General features: G+C 32.0%; 1 protein-coding gene and 1 pseudogene across 1 annotated transcript; both read right to left on the minus strand.

Moving 5' to 3' along the window:
- Positions 1–1,824: 1,824 nt before the first annotated feature.
- LOC128166039 (glutamic acid-rich protein-like) lies at positions 1,825–3,651 on the minus strand. Its single transcript, XM_052830950.1, has one exon. It carries the CDS (start codon positions 2,887–2,889, stop codon positions 1,825–1,827), a length of 1,065 nt encoding a protein of 354 aa, XP_052686910.1. The 5' UTR covers positions 2,890–3,651.
- LOC128166040 (uncharacterized) lies at positions 3,201–14,058 on the minus strand (annotated as a pseudogene).
- Between the last annotated feature and the right edge of the window lie 1,658 nt (positions 14,059–15,716).

The raw sequence follows: 15,716 nt of genomic DNA on the forward strand, positions 1-15,716 counted from the left end.
AGAACAGTCATTAAACCGTAAAATGACCTTTACCTGTACAAATTGCAATCGTCACTTCATGCGGGATGATACGTTTTTGACGTTAGTCCTACAATGATGTACATGTAGGCAATATTCTTCATAAGATATTACAGCCTTTGAGCAAAATGCATTACTATCATAATAGAATTATCTCATGAAAGATACTCAGTCGTGTTCCAAGAATTGGAGGTCGTATCAAGAATTAAAATTTTAATATCTATATGTCAGGTTTTCAAGTGTAATTTGAATGAACACAGGCTATTTACCCATGGCTAAAATAAATATCGGCATTTTTGGGGTTGGTATTCAGATGATGCATTTTGTGCTTACTTCAACTGTGCGTTCAAGGTGACATTAAAACTTGTGAATTTTGTATTCACCATATTATTATCCATCGTTTTCCAACTGCTACTGCTGTATATATTGACTGTGAGCTCCTTGCCACAATCGCAAAGTAAATGAAGGTTTTGGCAAATATCATTTTGGTACGTCAAAACCGGTGAAAAAAATAATGTGATTGTATCTGATGGTCTATACAAATCTGGAGCAAACACAAACATCCATATTAATAGAGGTGGATCAGGTTCAATTTGAAGTACTCTATTTTCAAATAAACAAAGGTACCTAAATCAAAACTGCGAGTGATCCAAATCGTTAGATAGGTACTTTCCAAACAACGACGTGCTCTAAATCGAAAAGTATTATATAAAAAGATAGAAACAAAAGGAATATTAATACGTATGAATGAATTCGTTTTAAGGAGATGATATTGCGGATTTTGAATATATTTGAAATATCTACCAATATTGATTAGGAATATACCACACTGCAATTCTATAGAACTGTAAAATGAAAATGACAAATTTGTCAATATGATTAGCAACTAATACATACAATACACCTTGATAATGTTAAGTCTGTTGATTAATGTGTGAAAATTGTATTGTAACGGATCAGACATGCAATTCATAGAGCTCTTTTTATTGACATTGCAGAAGGTAGCTGTTCAATACAATAGTACTTCCAAAATTATCTAGAATGATATTAAATGATAACTAGTATTTTTATGAATATAAATTAGTTTTACGATTGTTTTATACACTCATGGGTAAATTGTTAAACATTTTGGTAATCATATACTTGTAACTAAATGTTAATACTAGTAAGGGTAAAAGAAGACCCTATAATTATTATAGAACTAAATGTGCTGAGTTAGCTTGATAACATTTAACCATTCTTTATTAATACCTTAAATTTAAGATATCATGCAATTCCGTTTTGTCAAAATTTATTTTGTAATTTAATTCTTTGACATATATCCTTTGATCAAAACAACGTATCAGTTAATCAATGTTAAATAAGTATCTTATGTCTTTACTCGAGATATTCTCAAATTAAGATATCAAAACGTTAGTCTATATGGATTAAAGGATCTATCAAGGCTTCCTTTCTAGTATTGAAAGTTTTCATGTTAAGAAAAACCTTTCCACACAATCAAACATAATTTACAGTTATCGTTCATTATAACGTAAATTGAAATATATTTTAACTGTCTTCAATTTTGACTTTTAGCTGTTCATGATTAAAGATTTAGAATTTTGATTTTTATCAAAATCAAATCTCTCTGTTTTACCCATCCTTTCTCTCTATGTTACCTCTATTTACATAACGAATAATTTTCTCCCCTTTTTCTAAAAATCTATCTTTTTGTCATTTGTTTCTCTTTTAGATTCATAATTATGATGGACAAGCTCTTTGACCTCTAATCGACCTTAAATCGATCTATCCTGCTGATCCTCAGAGTTACAGACGTTTATCTTCATCTAGATCAGATCTTTTGTCCTTAAATATTTGGTGAGTGCTATCGGAACTTGTACCTTCAGTTACATCAGTATCACTGACTATACATGCAGTTCCACCTTGTGGTTTTTCATTGCTATCAGGTTTATATCTATGCTGTTTGAGTTGTTGATTCTCGAGTGTATAAGCTTCAGAATATTTTTCATTACTTTTATCAGAATTTGTCTTATTGGAAGTGCTAGTTTCTGTATCATCGTATTTAAATTCATCTTCATGTATCCTTGTTGATTTATCTTCCTCAACTTTATTTTCATCGTCTTCTGAGTTATCAAGGTTTTTCAAGTCAGAGTTACTGCACTGAGCTTGGTCTAGTTGTTCATCTATCATTTTAACTTCTATATGTTCTTGAAATCTATAATTTCTAGAATGTTCTTTTTGTTTTTCTTCCTTCTTATTTTTTGTTAGTTCGTAATTATTGGTTTCGCTGTACTCGGGCTGATCTTCTTGTACATCCTGTTTCGGGTCAGGCTCGTGTTCTTTAAGATTCTCTTGCTGATAGTCTGGCAATTTTACTTCTGTTTTTTCACCTTCTTTCATGATACATGTATTCGCTTCAGATAATTTAACGTCATTGTCTTTAATTACCACACTCTTGTCAATAGCATCTTCTTTTTGGTCCAACGCAATGTCTCCATATACCTGGTGGTTTTTAATTAGGTTCTCATCTTCTTTGCATTCTTCGTTTTCAGACTCGTATTGCTTAGTGGCGAAGTTTTCATTTTTTTCAAAGTCAAGTATACTGCATTCAGATTGGTCTAGTTGTTTATCTCTCATATTAACTTCTTTATGACCATCGTATTTGCTTTTGAAGTCCTCGTGACTTTTGCCTGGTTTTTCATCTTCCTTTAATCTAGACTCAAAATTTCTAGAATGTTTCTCAATTTTGTTTTCGTTTTCGCTGTATTCGGGGCGGTCTTCTTTTCCATCCTCTTTCAGTTCAGACCTCTCATCAAGTTTCTCAAGCTGATCTTCTGGTAATTTTACTTTAGCTTCTTTAACTGCTTTCATAGTACATGTAGTCGTTTCAGATATTTTAACGTCTCTATCTTCGATCACCACTCTCTCGTTGATTGTAACGTGTTAATGGTCCGACACACTGTCTTCATATACCTCGTGGTTTCCACATTTGTTATCAGCTTCTTTGCTTTTGTCTATTTTAAAGTGACATAGCACTTTTGTAGAAGTGTCTTTCGTATCCAATTCATCCTGTGATTCTAAATCATGTTTTGCTTCTTTTTTCTTAATGTCATTTTCTTTCTCTTTTGAGTTTTCAGTAAAGTCAGAATTACAGCATTCAGATTGGTCTAGTTCTACATTTATTATTTTAACTTCTTTATTATCCTGAATTCTGCTCTCAGAATCCTCGCATTTTTTCTTTGGTTTTCATCTTCCTTAAATCTAGACTCATAATTTCTAGAGTGTTCGAATTCCTTTCGTTGTTCTTCTTTCATATCTTTTCTTAGTTCATAATCATTGTTGTTGCTGTACCCGGGACGTTCATCCACTTTCAGTCCAGACCTTTTTTCAAGTTCCTCCTTCTGATCTTCCTGTAATTTCACTTCTAATTCTTCAACCTTCTTTACAATAGTCCATTTCAATGATTTAATGGCATTATCTTCAATCAACACACTTTCTCTCATAGCAAAGTCTTTATGGTCTGAGGCACTGTCTTCATATAGCTCGTCATTATCACATTTGCTTTCATATTCTTTGCTTTCGTCCTTTTTAGAACAATGTAGTAATTCAGAGGAAGTGTCTTCCTTATGTAAATTATCCTGTAATTAGGGTCTTCCGTTTCCAACGGAAGACCCTCTTGTTATTCTACGGTTTCTTTTTATTATTAGGGTCTTCCGTTTCCAACGGAAGACCCTCTTGTTATTCTTCGGTTTCTTTTTATTATTATTTTTTTAGGGTCTTCTGTTTCCAACGGAAGACCCTCTTGTTATTCTTCGGTTTCTTTTTATTATTATTTTTTTTCTTTTTCTTTTTTTTCTGACTCCTTTTCGGCTTCATAACTCAAAAAGTTTTCAACTTATTTTAGGGAAACTTTCAGGGTTTATGTGCAATAATAATGCCTCAAAGATGTTTAAGTTTCCATAACAACGTCATTTCCGTTTTGACGTTACGTCATTTTTAAACTTTAAAAAAAGTAATTTTGTCCGCGACATTTCTCAAAAACGCTTTAAGATAGAGTCTTGAAATTTTCTGTGGTTATGAATTTGGCAATTTACATGTGCAATAAGGCTGGAAATAAAAATCCGTCGCTTCCGGTCGAAACCGGAAGTGAAACAAATTTTTCGAAAAAATGAATTTTCTGATCAAATCAAAAATGAATATGTGTTTTATAGAGCTTATCAAGCTTAATCTAACACTGAAATCCGTTTTATAATCGGACAATGCATTAAAGAGATATCGGGATTTAAAAATTGATTTTTCCGGAAATTTTGTTTCCGCGTCCTTGGTTTAAAAAATAGCGTAATGTTCAAAGTAAAGTTAACTCGTACCAAAAATAATTGTTAAGTCGTACTTGAACACATTCGGATTTTTTTTGTTAAGTCGTTCTTGAAATCAGGAAGGGTTTTGTTAAGTCGTTCTTAAAATCATTCGGAATTTGTTAAGTCGTACCAGGAATAATTCGATTTTTTCATCTTTTTATTTTAGTTACTCTTGTTATTGGTTCAAGAGCTCTGCTTCTTACAGGAACTTCCAGCTTTACTTCCGACATTAACGGAAGACCCACTCGTTGCTTTGCAACGAGCTTTGCTCTAGTTTCTTTTTCTTTTTTTTCTGACTCCTTTTCGGCTTCATAACTCAAAAAGTTTTCAACTTATTTAAAGGAAACTTTCAGGGATTATGTGCAATTATACTGCCTCAAAGATATTAAAGTTTCCATAACAACGTCACTTCCGTTTTGACGTTACGTCATTTTTAAACTTAAAAAAAAGTCATTTTGTCCGCGACATTTCTCAAAAACGCTTTAAGATAGAGTCTTGAAATTTTCTGTGGTTATGAATTTGGCAATTTACATGTGCAATAAGGCTGGAAATAAAAATCCGTCACTTACGGTCAAAACCGGAAGTGAAACAAATTTTTCGAAAAAAAAAATTTTCTGATCAAATCAAAAATGAATATGTGTTTTATAAAGCTTATCAAGCTGAATCTAACACTGAAATCCGTTTTAAAATCGGACAATGCATTAAAGAGATATCGGGGTTTAAAAATTGATTTTTCCGGAAATTTTGTTTCCGCGTCCTTGGTTTCTAAAATAGCGTAATGTTCAAAGTAAAGTAAACTCGTACCAAAAATAATTGTTAAGTCGTACTTGAACACATTCGGTTTTTTTTGGTTAAGTCGTTCTTGAAATCAGGAAGGTTTTTGTTAAGTCGTACTTAAAATCATTCGGATTTTGTTAAGTCGTACCAGGAATAATTCGATTTTTTCATCTTTTTTTTTTAGTTACTCTTGTTATTGGTTCAAGAGCTCTGCTTCTTACAGGAAGTTCCAGCTTTACTTCCGACATTAACGGAAGACCCACTCGTTGCTTTGCAACGAGCTTTGCTCTAGTTATTCTATATTTTTCCTCTGACATTTTTCGAGAGCTATAACTCAAAAACTATTTGGTCGATTTTCACCAAATTTACAGGACTGATAGAACATAAAACGTGCTTGCGAATGTAAAATTTGAGCTGATGACGTCACTTCCGGTTTGAGATTTTGAGGATTTTGTGAATTTTTAAGGACCATTTTGTCCACGTAACTCCTCCGAAACTAAAGGGTAAAGAAAAGTGAAACTTTCAGGAATATGTAGATGAATGTCTGTAAATGATCCTCTGTATTTGACATTGTGGAAAATGCGCACGGCGCCGAAGCTTGCCCGAGGTCAAAACTTGGCACCAAAATTTTTGGCAAAATTTTAACACGTTTTGCAAAATATCTTTTAACCTGTTGATAATTTGTTAAAACTTGTAATGCAAAAGTTGTTAAGATTTACACGAGCTTTTGTTTTGTTATAATAAAAAGGGGCTGGCCCCTTTAATTAGGGGCCAGGAGGGCTCTAAAGTCTTTTAATTTTAACTCATAACTGAGCAATAATTTGTCATTAATTATAGAAGCAAAAATGTTCATTGTACAGCTGTTTATCTACACAGTACCTTATTTTAAACATTTGTTACGTAATTAGGGGTTTCAAGGGGCCAGAAGACCAACACTTTGATCATTTATATCTTAAAAGGAGAAATATTTTGAAAGGCAATGTTGAACAAAAGTTGCTTAAAATAATGTTCTTTAGAACATGGTACCTTAAAATTTATGGTTTGTGGCCCCAGTAAGGAGTTTAAGGGTCGGCCCCTAAAACACTGTTGTTAAGATATCTCCAAATCGGTCAACAATTTCTGAACACTTATTAAACAAAATATGTTTATATTAATAAGATCTTTTATTTAATATTAAGAAAAAGGGACTAGCCCCTCAAATTAGGGGCCAAGAGCGCTCTAAAATCTTTATATAATAACTCTTTACTGAAAAATAATTTGTTATTATTTATAGAAGCAAAAATGTTCATTGTACAGCTGTTCATCTATTCTGGACCATACTAAAGTCATATGTTACATAATTAGGGGTTTGATGGGCCAGAAGTCCAAAACTTTGATCAGTATTATCTTGAAAAGGAGAAATATTTTGAAAAACATTGTATAACAAAAGTTGCGGAAAATAAAGTTGTGAACAATGTGATACCTAAACATTTTTCGTTGGTGGCCCCAGTAAGGAGTTGAAGGGTCGGCCCCTAAAACACAGTTGTTCCGATATCTCTATAACGGTTAATAATTCGTGAACACTTGTTGAATAAAATATGTTTATATTTGCGAGACCTTTAATTTGATATCAAGAAAAAGGGGCTGACCCTTCAAATTAGGGGCCAGGAGGGCTATGCTACAAAGTCTTTTTATAGTAACCCTTTTTAGAGCGATAATTTGTTATTAATCATAAAAGCAAAAATAAAAGCCTACTAAGTTTAATGTAAAACTGAAATCCGTTTTAAAATCGGCCGATGCATTACAAAGATATAGGTGTTTGAAAATTGACTTTTTTGGAAATTTTGATTCCACATTCTTGATAAAGAAAAGAATGTTATGTTCATAGTTTAATTAACTCGTACCTAAAATATATCGATAATTGTTAATTCGTACTTAAACACATTCGGATTTGTATTTGCTAAGTCGTTCTTGAAATTGATAATGTTATTGCTAATTCGTACCTAGAATCATTTTGATTTTGTGAACTCGTACCAAAAATAAGTCGATTTTTTTTTCTTTTTGTTTTATTTACTTATGTTTATTGGTTTAAGAACTCTGCTTCTTAGAGACAGTTTTAGCTTTACCTTCGACATTATCGGAAGACCCACTCGTTGCTTTGCAACGAGCTTTGCTCTAGTTTTAAATTGTGTTTTTTGTCTATTTTCATAAATTTTTCTTCTTTCTCTTTTAAGTTTTCAATTTTTGCAAAGTCAGAAATACTGCCTTTTGATTGGTTTAGTTGTACATCTATCATTTGTATTTCTTTATGATCTTGATTTCTGCTTTCGGAGCCCTCGTGATTTTCATCTGGTTTTTCATCTTCCTTAGATATAGACTCATAATATCTAGAATGTTTATACTGTTCGTCTTTCTTATCTTTTCTTAGTTTAAATTTATTGTTTTCGCTGTACTCAGGGTGTTTTTCTTTTTCATCCTCTTTAAGTTCAGACTTTTCTTCAAGTTCTTCCTTATTTTCAGGGAGTTTTATATTAGCTTCTTCAACTTTTTGAATGATATTTGCTTCATGTACTTTATCGTCACTGTCTTTAAATACAACATTCCCGTAAACGGCAATGTCTTTGTGGTCAGACGTACATTCTCCAAACATCCCGTGGTTTTTATGTATTTTCTCATCTCTGCATAATTCGTTTTTAGAGTCAAATAATTTTGGGGTGGATGTATTTTCCTTATTATCATGTTTTTCTTCTATTTCCTTCACTTTATTTTTACTGTCTTTTGAGTTCTCAAGTTTTTCCAAGTCAGAATGATTGCATTTAGATTTGTCTATTTGTTCATCAATCATTTTGACTACTTTATGTTCATATCGTTTCCTTTCGGAATCCTTGGGATTTGTCACCGTACTTTTAGCGATCATAAATTTAGATTCATAATTTCTAGAATTTTCTTCTTTTTGCTCTTTTTCTTTTTCAACCGTATTTAGTTCATAATCATTCTTTTCACAGTACTCTGGGTGTTCTTCCTTTTCATTCTTTTTTAGTTCAGACTTGTTATCTTCAAGCTTTTTGGGCTCATTTTCTTGTAGTTTTACAACAGTGTCTTCAACCTGTTTCATAAATGTCACTTTTGATAATTTAACGTCATCGTCTATAACCACAACACTCTCTCTGATAGTAACGGCTTTAAGGTCCGAATCACTGTTTTCATACATCTCGCGGTTTTTACCAATATTTTCATCTTGATTTCTGTCCTCATCATTAGACTTATCGATCTTTTTAGTGGTGGTGATTTCCTTATCTGGTGTATGCTGTGATTCATGTTTTCCTTTGACTTTTTTATTTTCTCCTTGATGATCCCCACTCAGCTCAGTTTTTTCTTCGAAGTTATTCTCATCCTCCTCAAAGTTTTCTCCAGCCTCTCTTCTGATCGATTTCTCCAAGATATTCCCAATAGTACACCAAGATTTTGAAATTCTGGATTTGCGAATTTTTCGACGAGAAGAACAAAAAATTCGTCAGACATAGGCTCAAAACAATCTACAAACATAAAAAGATACCACATGTACATACGAGAGAATGTATGTATTCCTCTAAAGTTCAACTATCTTTTAATTAAGCATATTATTATATAATCTTACTTGCCTTCTGTTCTTGATATATCTAATGTTCCGTTTAAAGCTTTTTCTGCCCATTTATAAAATCTGTCTTCATTCTCAAATTCGTTTTCTTTTAACCTTTGATGCAAAAAGAAATAAAACTTATCTATTTTTTAATTTACAATGTATTTATCAAATATTTGATTCATAAGGTACATGTAATTAAGACAATACTACCGATTAAGCCTATAAGATATACTTTTTTAAAAACTAGATATTAATAAAAGCAAACTAATTATCAGACAAGTACTATACCAATGCCATATAATAATAAATCAATTTATAATAATGTTTCCTTGTGCACATATTTTATAAAATTATACAAATGATTTAAGCTAAAATAGAATTGTCTTTCAATAAAATACACTAAAAAAAACAAAACTTACTAATAATTAGACAAAAACAATATAATTGTCATCAATGTATAAAATTGAAATCATTTGTTTCTGAAAGCATCAAATTAGCAACGATACTGTATATAAGAATGCAAACAAATATTTTAACAACGACGTCAACAGGTATTACTATTAACCTAACTGCTATATAAGTATCATCTATTTAATAACAACTTTGAACAAATTGATTCTTATGTACTTGCATAGTGATGTGATGATGTCTGGGGGTTTTTTATTTGATGTATTTATGTGTGTAATCATGGCAAAGAAAAATTTGTGCAAAAATCTTGAAATTTTCTGGATAACTTAAATGGAACTAATCAATTATAATTAGAACTGATATACCTCAATGTAATTTCGTCTTTATACTTTCCGTGATATCATAACTACGACCTTACCATTCTTTGAGGTTCTGGTGGACTAAATCAGCAACGTCATTCCTTTCTACCCTGGACAGAGCTGTCACTAGATCCACGACTCCCATATCATCCAGGTGCTGGGAGTTCTTCCTCCACTCCAGCAATACCTAGAAGAATTGAACAAACTGTAGCTTTGGTTTATTATTATTTTGATATTTCTCATTAAATTAATCTGACGCAATGTAAGACAATACGAATAATGTTTATCTATCTTAGGGATAGAAAAACTTTTATAACTATAACAAAGGAATTTTTTTAATGAAAAAAATCACACCTTAAAACTTACTTTCATGATTTTATTTTTTGTAGAATTGTCTCCAGATGTTTCAGTTATCATTTCGTGTACTTTGCGAAAAGGAATACCAAGCAGAACACAGAACGGAGTCCATTCAGTACCTAGTTTCGACGCTATCTTCTTAAGAAGCTTCTCCCAAGTAAACCCTTAATTTAAATTACAATTTTATAAATCTTATTTAATTGCATAAATTACTGATCGATTTAACCTAATTACTTCAGTTTAAGACTTTTAGATATACCTTTAAATGAGTCTTCACTTTTAAGAGTGGTAGTCTCAACTGACATCTCGGGTAACCATACCATGATACTTGTTTAGTCTTGTTCCTTTGGCATTTCCATTACATCTAAAGAACCAAACGCTGGTTTGTCTTGATTTGCGAAGGAAATAACAAATCTTTGGAAATTTTTTCGTTTTGAATGGAATTGAAGTTTTGTCGTTCCAAATTCCTTTTTGATATTTCCTGACAATTTTATGTTGTACTCCTGCCTATCGCAACTGCCAAAGTCATTCGTGCTTTCAGGAGACATTGCAATGAAATTTAATGATTTCCATTGGTTCAATCTATCTGTCACCTTTTGTGGAGTTGTACACTCCAGTACTATTTCGTAATGAAAATCAGCCTTTGGTTTTAAAACAGCAAAAAAGCAGACTACCTTGGCTTTCTTACACGCTTTCATATAGATTTCATTTACTTGGGTTTTTAAGCTTGCGTCAGTGGTTCCTTTTCTTTTCTCGACCAACACATGTCTAAGGGAAAAAAATGTATGAAAAGAAGTTCTATGCATTGCTTTAAATAGTTTTGGTAAGTCACCATGTTACTTACGTAGAGAAATGGGACAAGTCAAATGACACTCTTCCTTTTTTTGTCTTCGGATTTTTGTCCAAAATCTCCCATAAATTCTCGTCTAATATATCTTGGTTCGGATCAAAATGCATTGGAATGTCTGCTCCCAAAGCGCAAAGTTCTCCCTCGTTTTCAAACTTATGAGGTAATGGTGATGTGAAGGTAACGCCATTTTTCTGAAACTTGTTACAGCCAAGACTGTGATGTAGTTCATAGAAGTTGCCAATTGATAGAATATTTTTGAAGTTTTCCGTCTTGTACACTGGAATGACCTACAAGAGTCAATCGTCATTATCAGCAGAATATTTTAAGATGGCCTGAAACTATATTACAGGTTTAGGGAACTAAATAACTTACACAAAATAACATTGATTCATAATGATAAATGTTAATGTTATAAAAAAATATGTTTAAGTATTCAAATTTGATTTAAACAATTATAGTGAGTATAATCTCCTTTCCATTACCTCTACATTGACGGTACCCGTCTTGAAAGTGTCTGGGGCGACTTCTATGCTGATGAACTTGTCTACCTCTGACACAAATTCCCCACCCCTTGGGTTGACTTTAAACCTCTCAACTTTCGGAATTGTTATGAGAATGAACGATTTGGTCTTTGATATGTCCAAGCGTATTCTGATCTTCCAGCGTAGAACTCCTGAATGCTGCAGCAACCAAACACAGATAATTGCATTAACTCGCATTATATAAAACTATATTACCAATAGCTATAGTGTAATAAAGATTGTTAGGTTTGTTTTTTTTATGAAAATATATTCATAATGTTTTATATTTGACAAAAGTACCTCGTTGTACTTAATTGGTCCTTCAGCTATTGCCGAGGGGTCCTTTATGTTACCTAGGTTAGATTTGATTTGAATTATTTCGTATGTGTCAGGATGGTCGTAGAGAGGAACTTCTAACTCCACTTCTCCATTAATATGCACAGTAGATGTTATATATTCAAACGCATCGCTGATCAAAATTTCCTTCCCGACGGGCTTTAGAGAGTCTGTGCAAAACTCAGGACGAACCCGTCTGCACAGAAAGCTTAGACTGTGCAATTTGAAGTTATCAGGTGTGAATATCTTGAGTCCAATATCCTTGAGATGGCTCGTCTTACCAGGATGAAGCTCGTCATGTTCGATAATAATATCTCTATATAATAGGAAACATAGTTTAACTCGCCATAAACTATTTTTTCAATAACGTTTATCATTTCATATTGTTACGTTCAGAAAATTAACGTGATAATAGACTTTTGACTGTTTATGGGTAAAAAATAGATAAGTTGAAATCTTCCACCTTTCATCATGTATTGCATTCATCTACTATAGTTTATAAATAAATATTTAATAGAATCAACAGAAATCACATGTAATTTGGCTAACCAACAAGAAGAACAAGCACTCACTCACTATGGCTTCTCGCACCTTTCTGGACTGTCTTGCTAGTACCCTGAACTCTTTATTTCTATTAGTTGTGAAAGGAGACAGCCTTTTCTGTAAAGAAAAACCAACTACAGGAAGAACTGCGAACGCTAAAGCCCGGTTTTGTTTTGGTCTTTTTTTTTTGCTTACATTTTACATTCAAAAATATTTCGGAATTTCTATCAGATATTCAAAAACAAACTTAAAAACAAACTCATCTACTTACAAAATATTATCAATTCCTAATTGATTTATATTAAAAGAAATTGTACTCAAATAATTATTTTTTAAACGAACATTTTGCTAAAAAAAATTTGATTTTCCGTTAGTTTAAATCATGAGATGAGCTATTTTAACTCAAAACCCAAAGTTACCTTTATTTTTTTTTTACCAAATCTTTACATTAATATCTTATAAAAATATACAAAAATGTTTACTTTATTTTTAAAAAATAAATTTAATTAGACAACTATCAAAAAATGATTTTGGTTGGGTGGGTAGACAATGCTTTCGTTTGCAGTTCTTACCTGTAAGTTATTTAAACTGGTTTTGTTGTTATTTTAATAACATATAAATTATTAACCTTATTTTTAAAGTCCACATTTGCACCACAGAAGAAAAGGATTTCTACTGTTGCCAGATTTTTGCGATACGCTGCATAGTGAAGAGGAGTACATCCTTCCTACGGAAGATACATATGAAAGAAAAAAAATAAAAATATCTGTAACAAGAACCAGAAATCTATTATAAGTAAATAAATCTATTAATAAACAGCAACATCAAAACAATGATGTTTGTTTTACATTCGTTATTACATTATTACGACAAATTATAACAATTGTCTTCTTAAATCTGTATCTGATAATATATCTGAGGCTAGCAGCTATGTATATTCCGATTGCTCGTCATTTTGTTGCATTAGAAATTTAAAGGTTTAACAGCAACATACAACTTCCGTTATTCTGTTTATATCTTAATGAAATATGTTGTTACGAAATACTAACCACATCCGGGACATCCAGAGGAGACTTGTAGGCCAATAATAACTTGACGGTCTCCGTGTCACCCGCTTCGGCCGTATAGTGCAGGGCCGTCAGTCCCAGCTGTGTTAATCATAATTAATTAAGGATGCTAGATGGTCAAACAATTTTGTTTTATGGATTTTTAATATGGTTGACGGTTTTATTGTAATTTTTTCATCTATCTTAAAAATTTACATATAATAGTTTTTACCTCAATTGACAATAAAGGGTTCACTGTAGTATTAATGTTTATTTTACTTTCTTCGAAAGTTAGATAACACTGTAAACATGGCAATAAACTAATTGTATACACCTTGTGTTACATATCAGGAAACTGAAAACATTTAAGAAGTGTTGATTAGGATAATGGTCATGAATCTCACCAAATTCTTGGCCGAAATGTCTGCTCCGTGTTGCAGCAATAACTTCTGGACTACGTGGTTTCTGCAGTTTGCTGCTTTGATCAAAGGTGTTGAACCGTCATCCTACAGAAACATACAGGAATGCAAAAAGCCAATAAGAGTAGTCTGTTACAAAGCAAGTATATTATACATACATGTAGAGCACTTGGAATGTAATTAAGCGTTTTTATTTTACAGATAAAGCTATTACAAATCTTCTATCAATTCTTAAAAGCTGAAGCGTAAGCGAAATAACATTAAATTTAATCGACTACATCAATTAATGGGTTTTTACGACACAGATAACTACCAGGGCTTAATAATTCAACCTCAATTGTGATTGGAAAAGGTACTCACTCGTGCTTTACAGTTGACAGTTACGCCTTGTGAAATCAAAGTCTCTACCATTTTGGTGTGGCCCTTTTCCACCGCCGTCAGGAGTTGTCTCTCCTTCTGTGACATCTCGCGTGAATTCTGTGTTTTACCCGATACATAGGCAAATTAATACTTAATACTTTTTCTTCTATTCTGTTTTATTTCTACGGTATACATGGTCAAATGGTTTCTACCAAACTTCTAGCAAACTAGTGAAAATATCTCTCTCTATCGCTTCAACGGTTGTAGTCTTTGATAAAATTAAGAAAATCAATATTTTTCTAATTGAGTACGTGATTAATGTACTCCCTTTTGACAGATTCTTTTACAGTTTGATTGCAGTGTAAAGACATACCTCTGTGCATACTTACATAGTCCAGATTTTCTTATCTGGGGTCTGTTAAACATTTAGAAACGACTATTAATTGGTCTGCGTCCCTAATCGTTTATGTTAATGCGTTGATGCCTTTATGCTTTAACTATAAAATAAATATTGAAAATCACACATTTTTTTGTAGGAAAAAACATAAAAAATTCAGACCCTTATTGATAAACAAGGTGATATACTAGCAAATGATTGCCCTTCAATCCAAACTATATTTCTGTATGAATTGGGTTATCCTCATTTTATTCCAACGAATAAATTGATTTAGTTTACGATTTTTGAATAAAATCACAAATAAGATAATTGTATTCCTTTGTCCTGAAAAATGCTGAATTCCACCGAAAATAGTTATATTGCCCTCCCGGTAACAGTAATATTTCATAGGAAATATTTTTATTGCCAAACTGAATTGTTTTATCACGCTCACGTGCAATTGTTTCACTGATCACTTACGTCTGGTTTGAAAATTGAAGAGCAAGTTGCTAAACAAACGTACAAAGTTCTTCAAAAAATCAAAATGTCAGGAGAATATCCGCGATTCAACGGAATTTTTAATTGTTTGACTGATGAGAAAAATAATTTTTATTGAAAACTTTTTTAACAAATCATTTTACATTGATTTGTAAGATATGATTTGTCAATGAATTAGACTTAAAGCTTGGTTATGAAAAGTGGGTTTTTTCTGCCTTCGGCGTCGGGTGACAAAACAATATTCTCTGTCGACCTTGAAGCAATGTAATATATGTTTGATATTTTTATATGAATTTTATCGACAGATTTAAAATCAAGATAAATAGTATTTTGTCTAAAATTAAATAAATGTAGATGTAATTTACTATTTCATTCAAAAATGGGTATCCATTTGCACGGGCAGGCGTTAAGAACAAAATCTGAGAGTAATTTGTCAACAAAATATTTTTGATATTTTTAAAACACAATAAGGCATTGACAGTCAAAACGTTATTGACAATCGGTTCTTTTGAGAGTTGTTCTTTTTATAAAAAATCTTACTTAAATAATGATTAAGTTAGTCAAACCTTGATAACTGAAATAAAATGTCTTTCTTCAGGATTTCAAAATAAAAGTAACATAGTGACATAGTGAACCAAAATTTAGACCTACAATCGATTACTACTGTTCCATTGATATAAAAAGTTAGTCGGTTAGCAATTAGCTAATACGCCAACAGTTGATAACATAACCGTAACGAAGTCCGCAAATATTCTTACAAACTAATATCAGTTACCTGAATCAAAGACGCTATACCTGACTTAATTAATAATAATAAATACAGTTTATTTCAGTATCATATCCGACTACCACGTTGTTAGTGTTTGATTTCTATTGTTCTGCTTGCTAC

The sequence above is a fragment of the Crassostrea angulata genome, chromosome 10, assembly GCF_025612915.1.
Source record: "Crassostrea angulata isolate pt1a10 chromosome 10, ASM2561291v2, whole genome shotgun sequence".
NCBI classification, from domain to species: domain Eukaryota; kingdom Metazoa; phylum Mollusca; class Bivalvia; order Ostreida; family Ostreidae; genus Magallana; species Magallana angulata.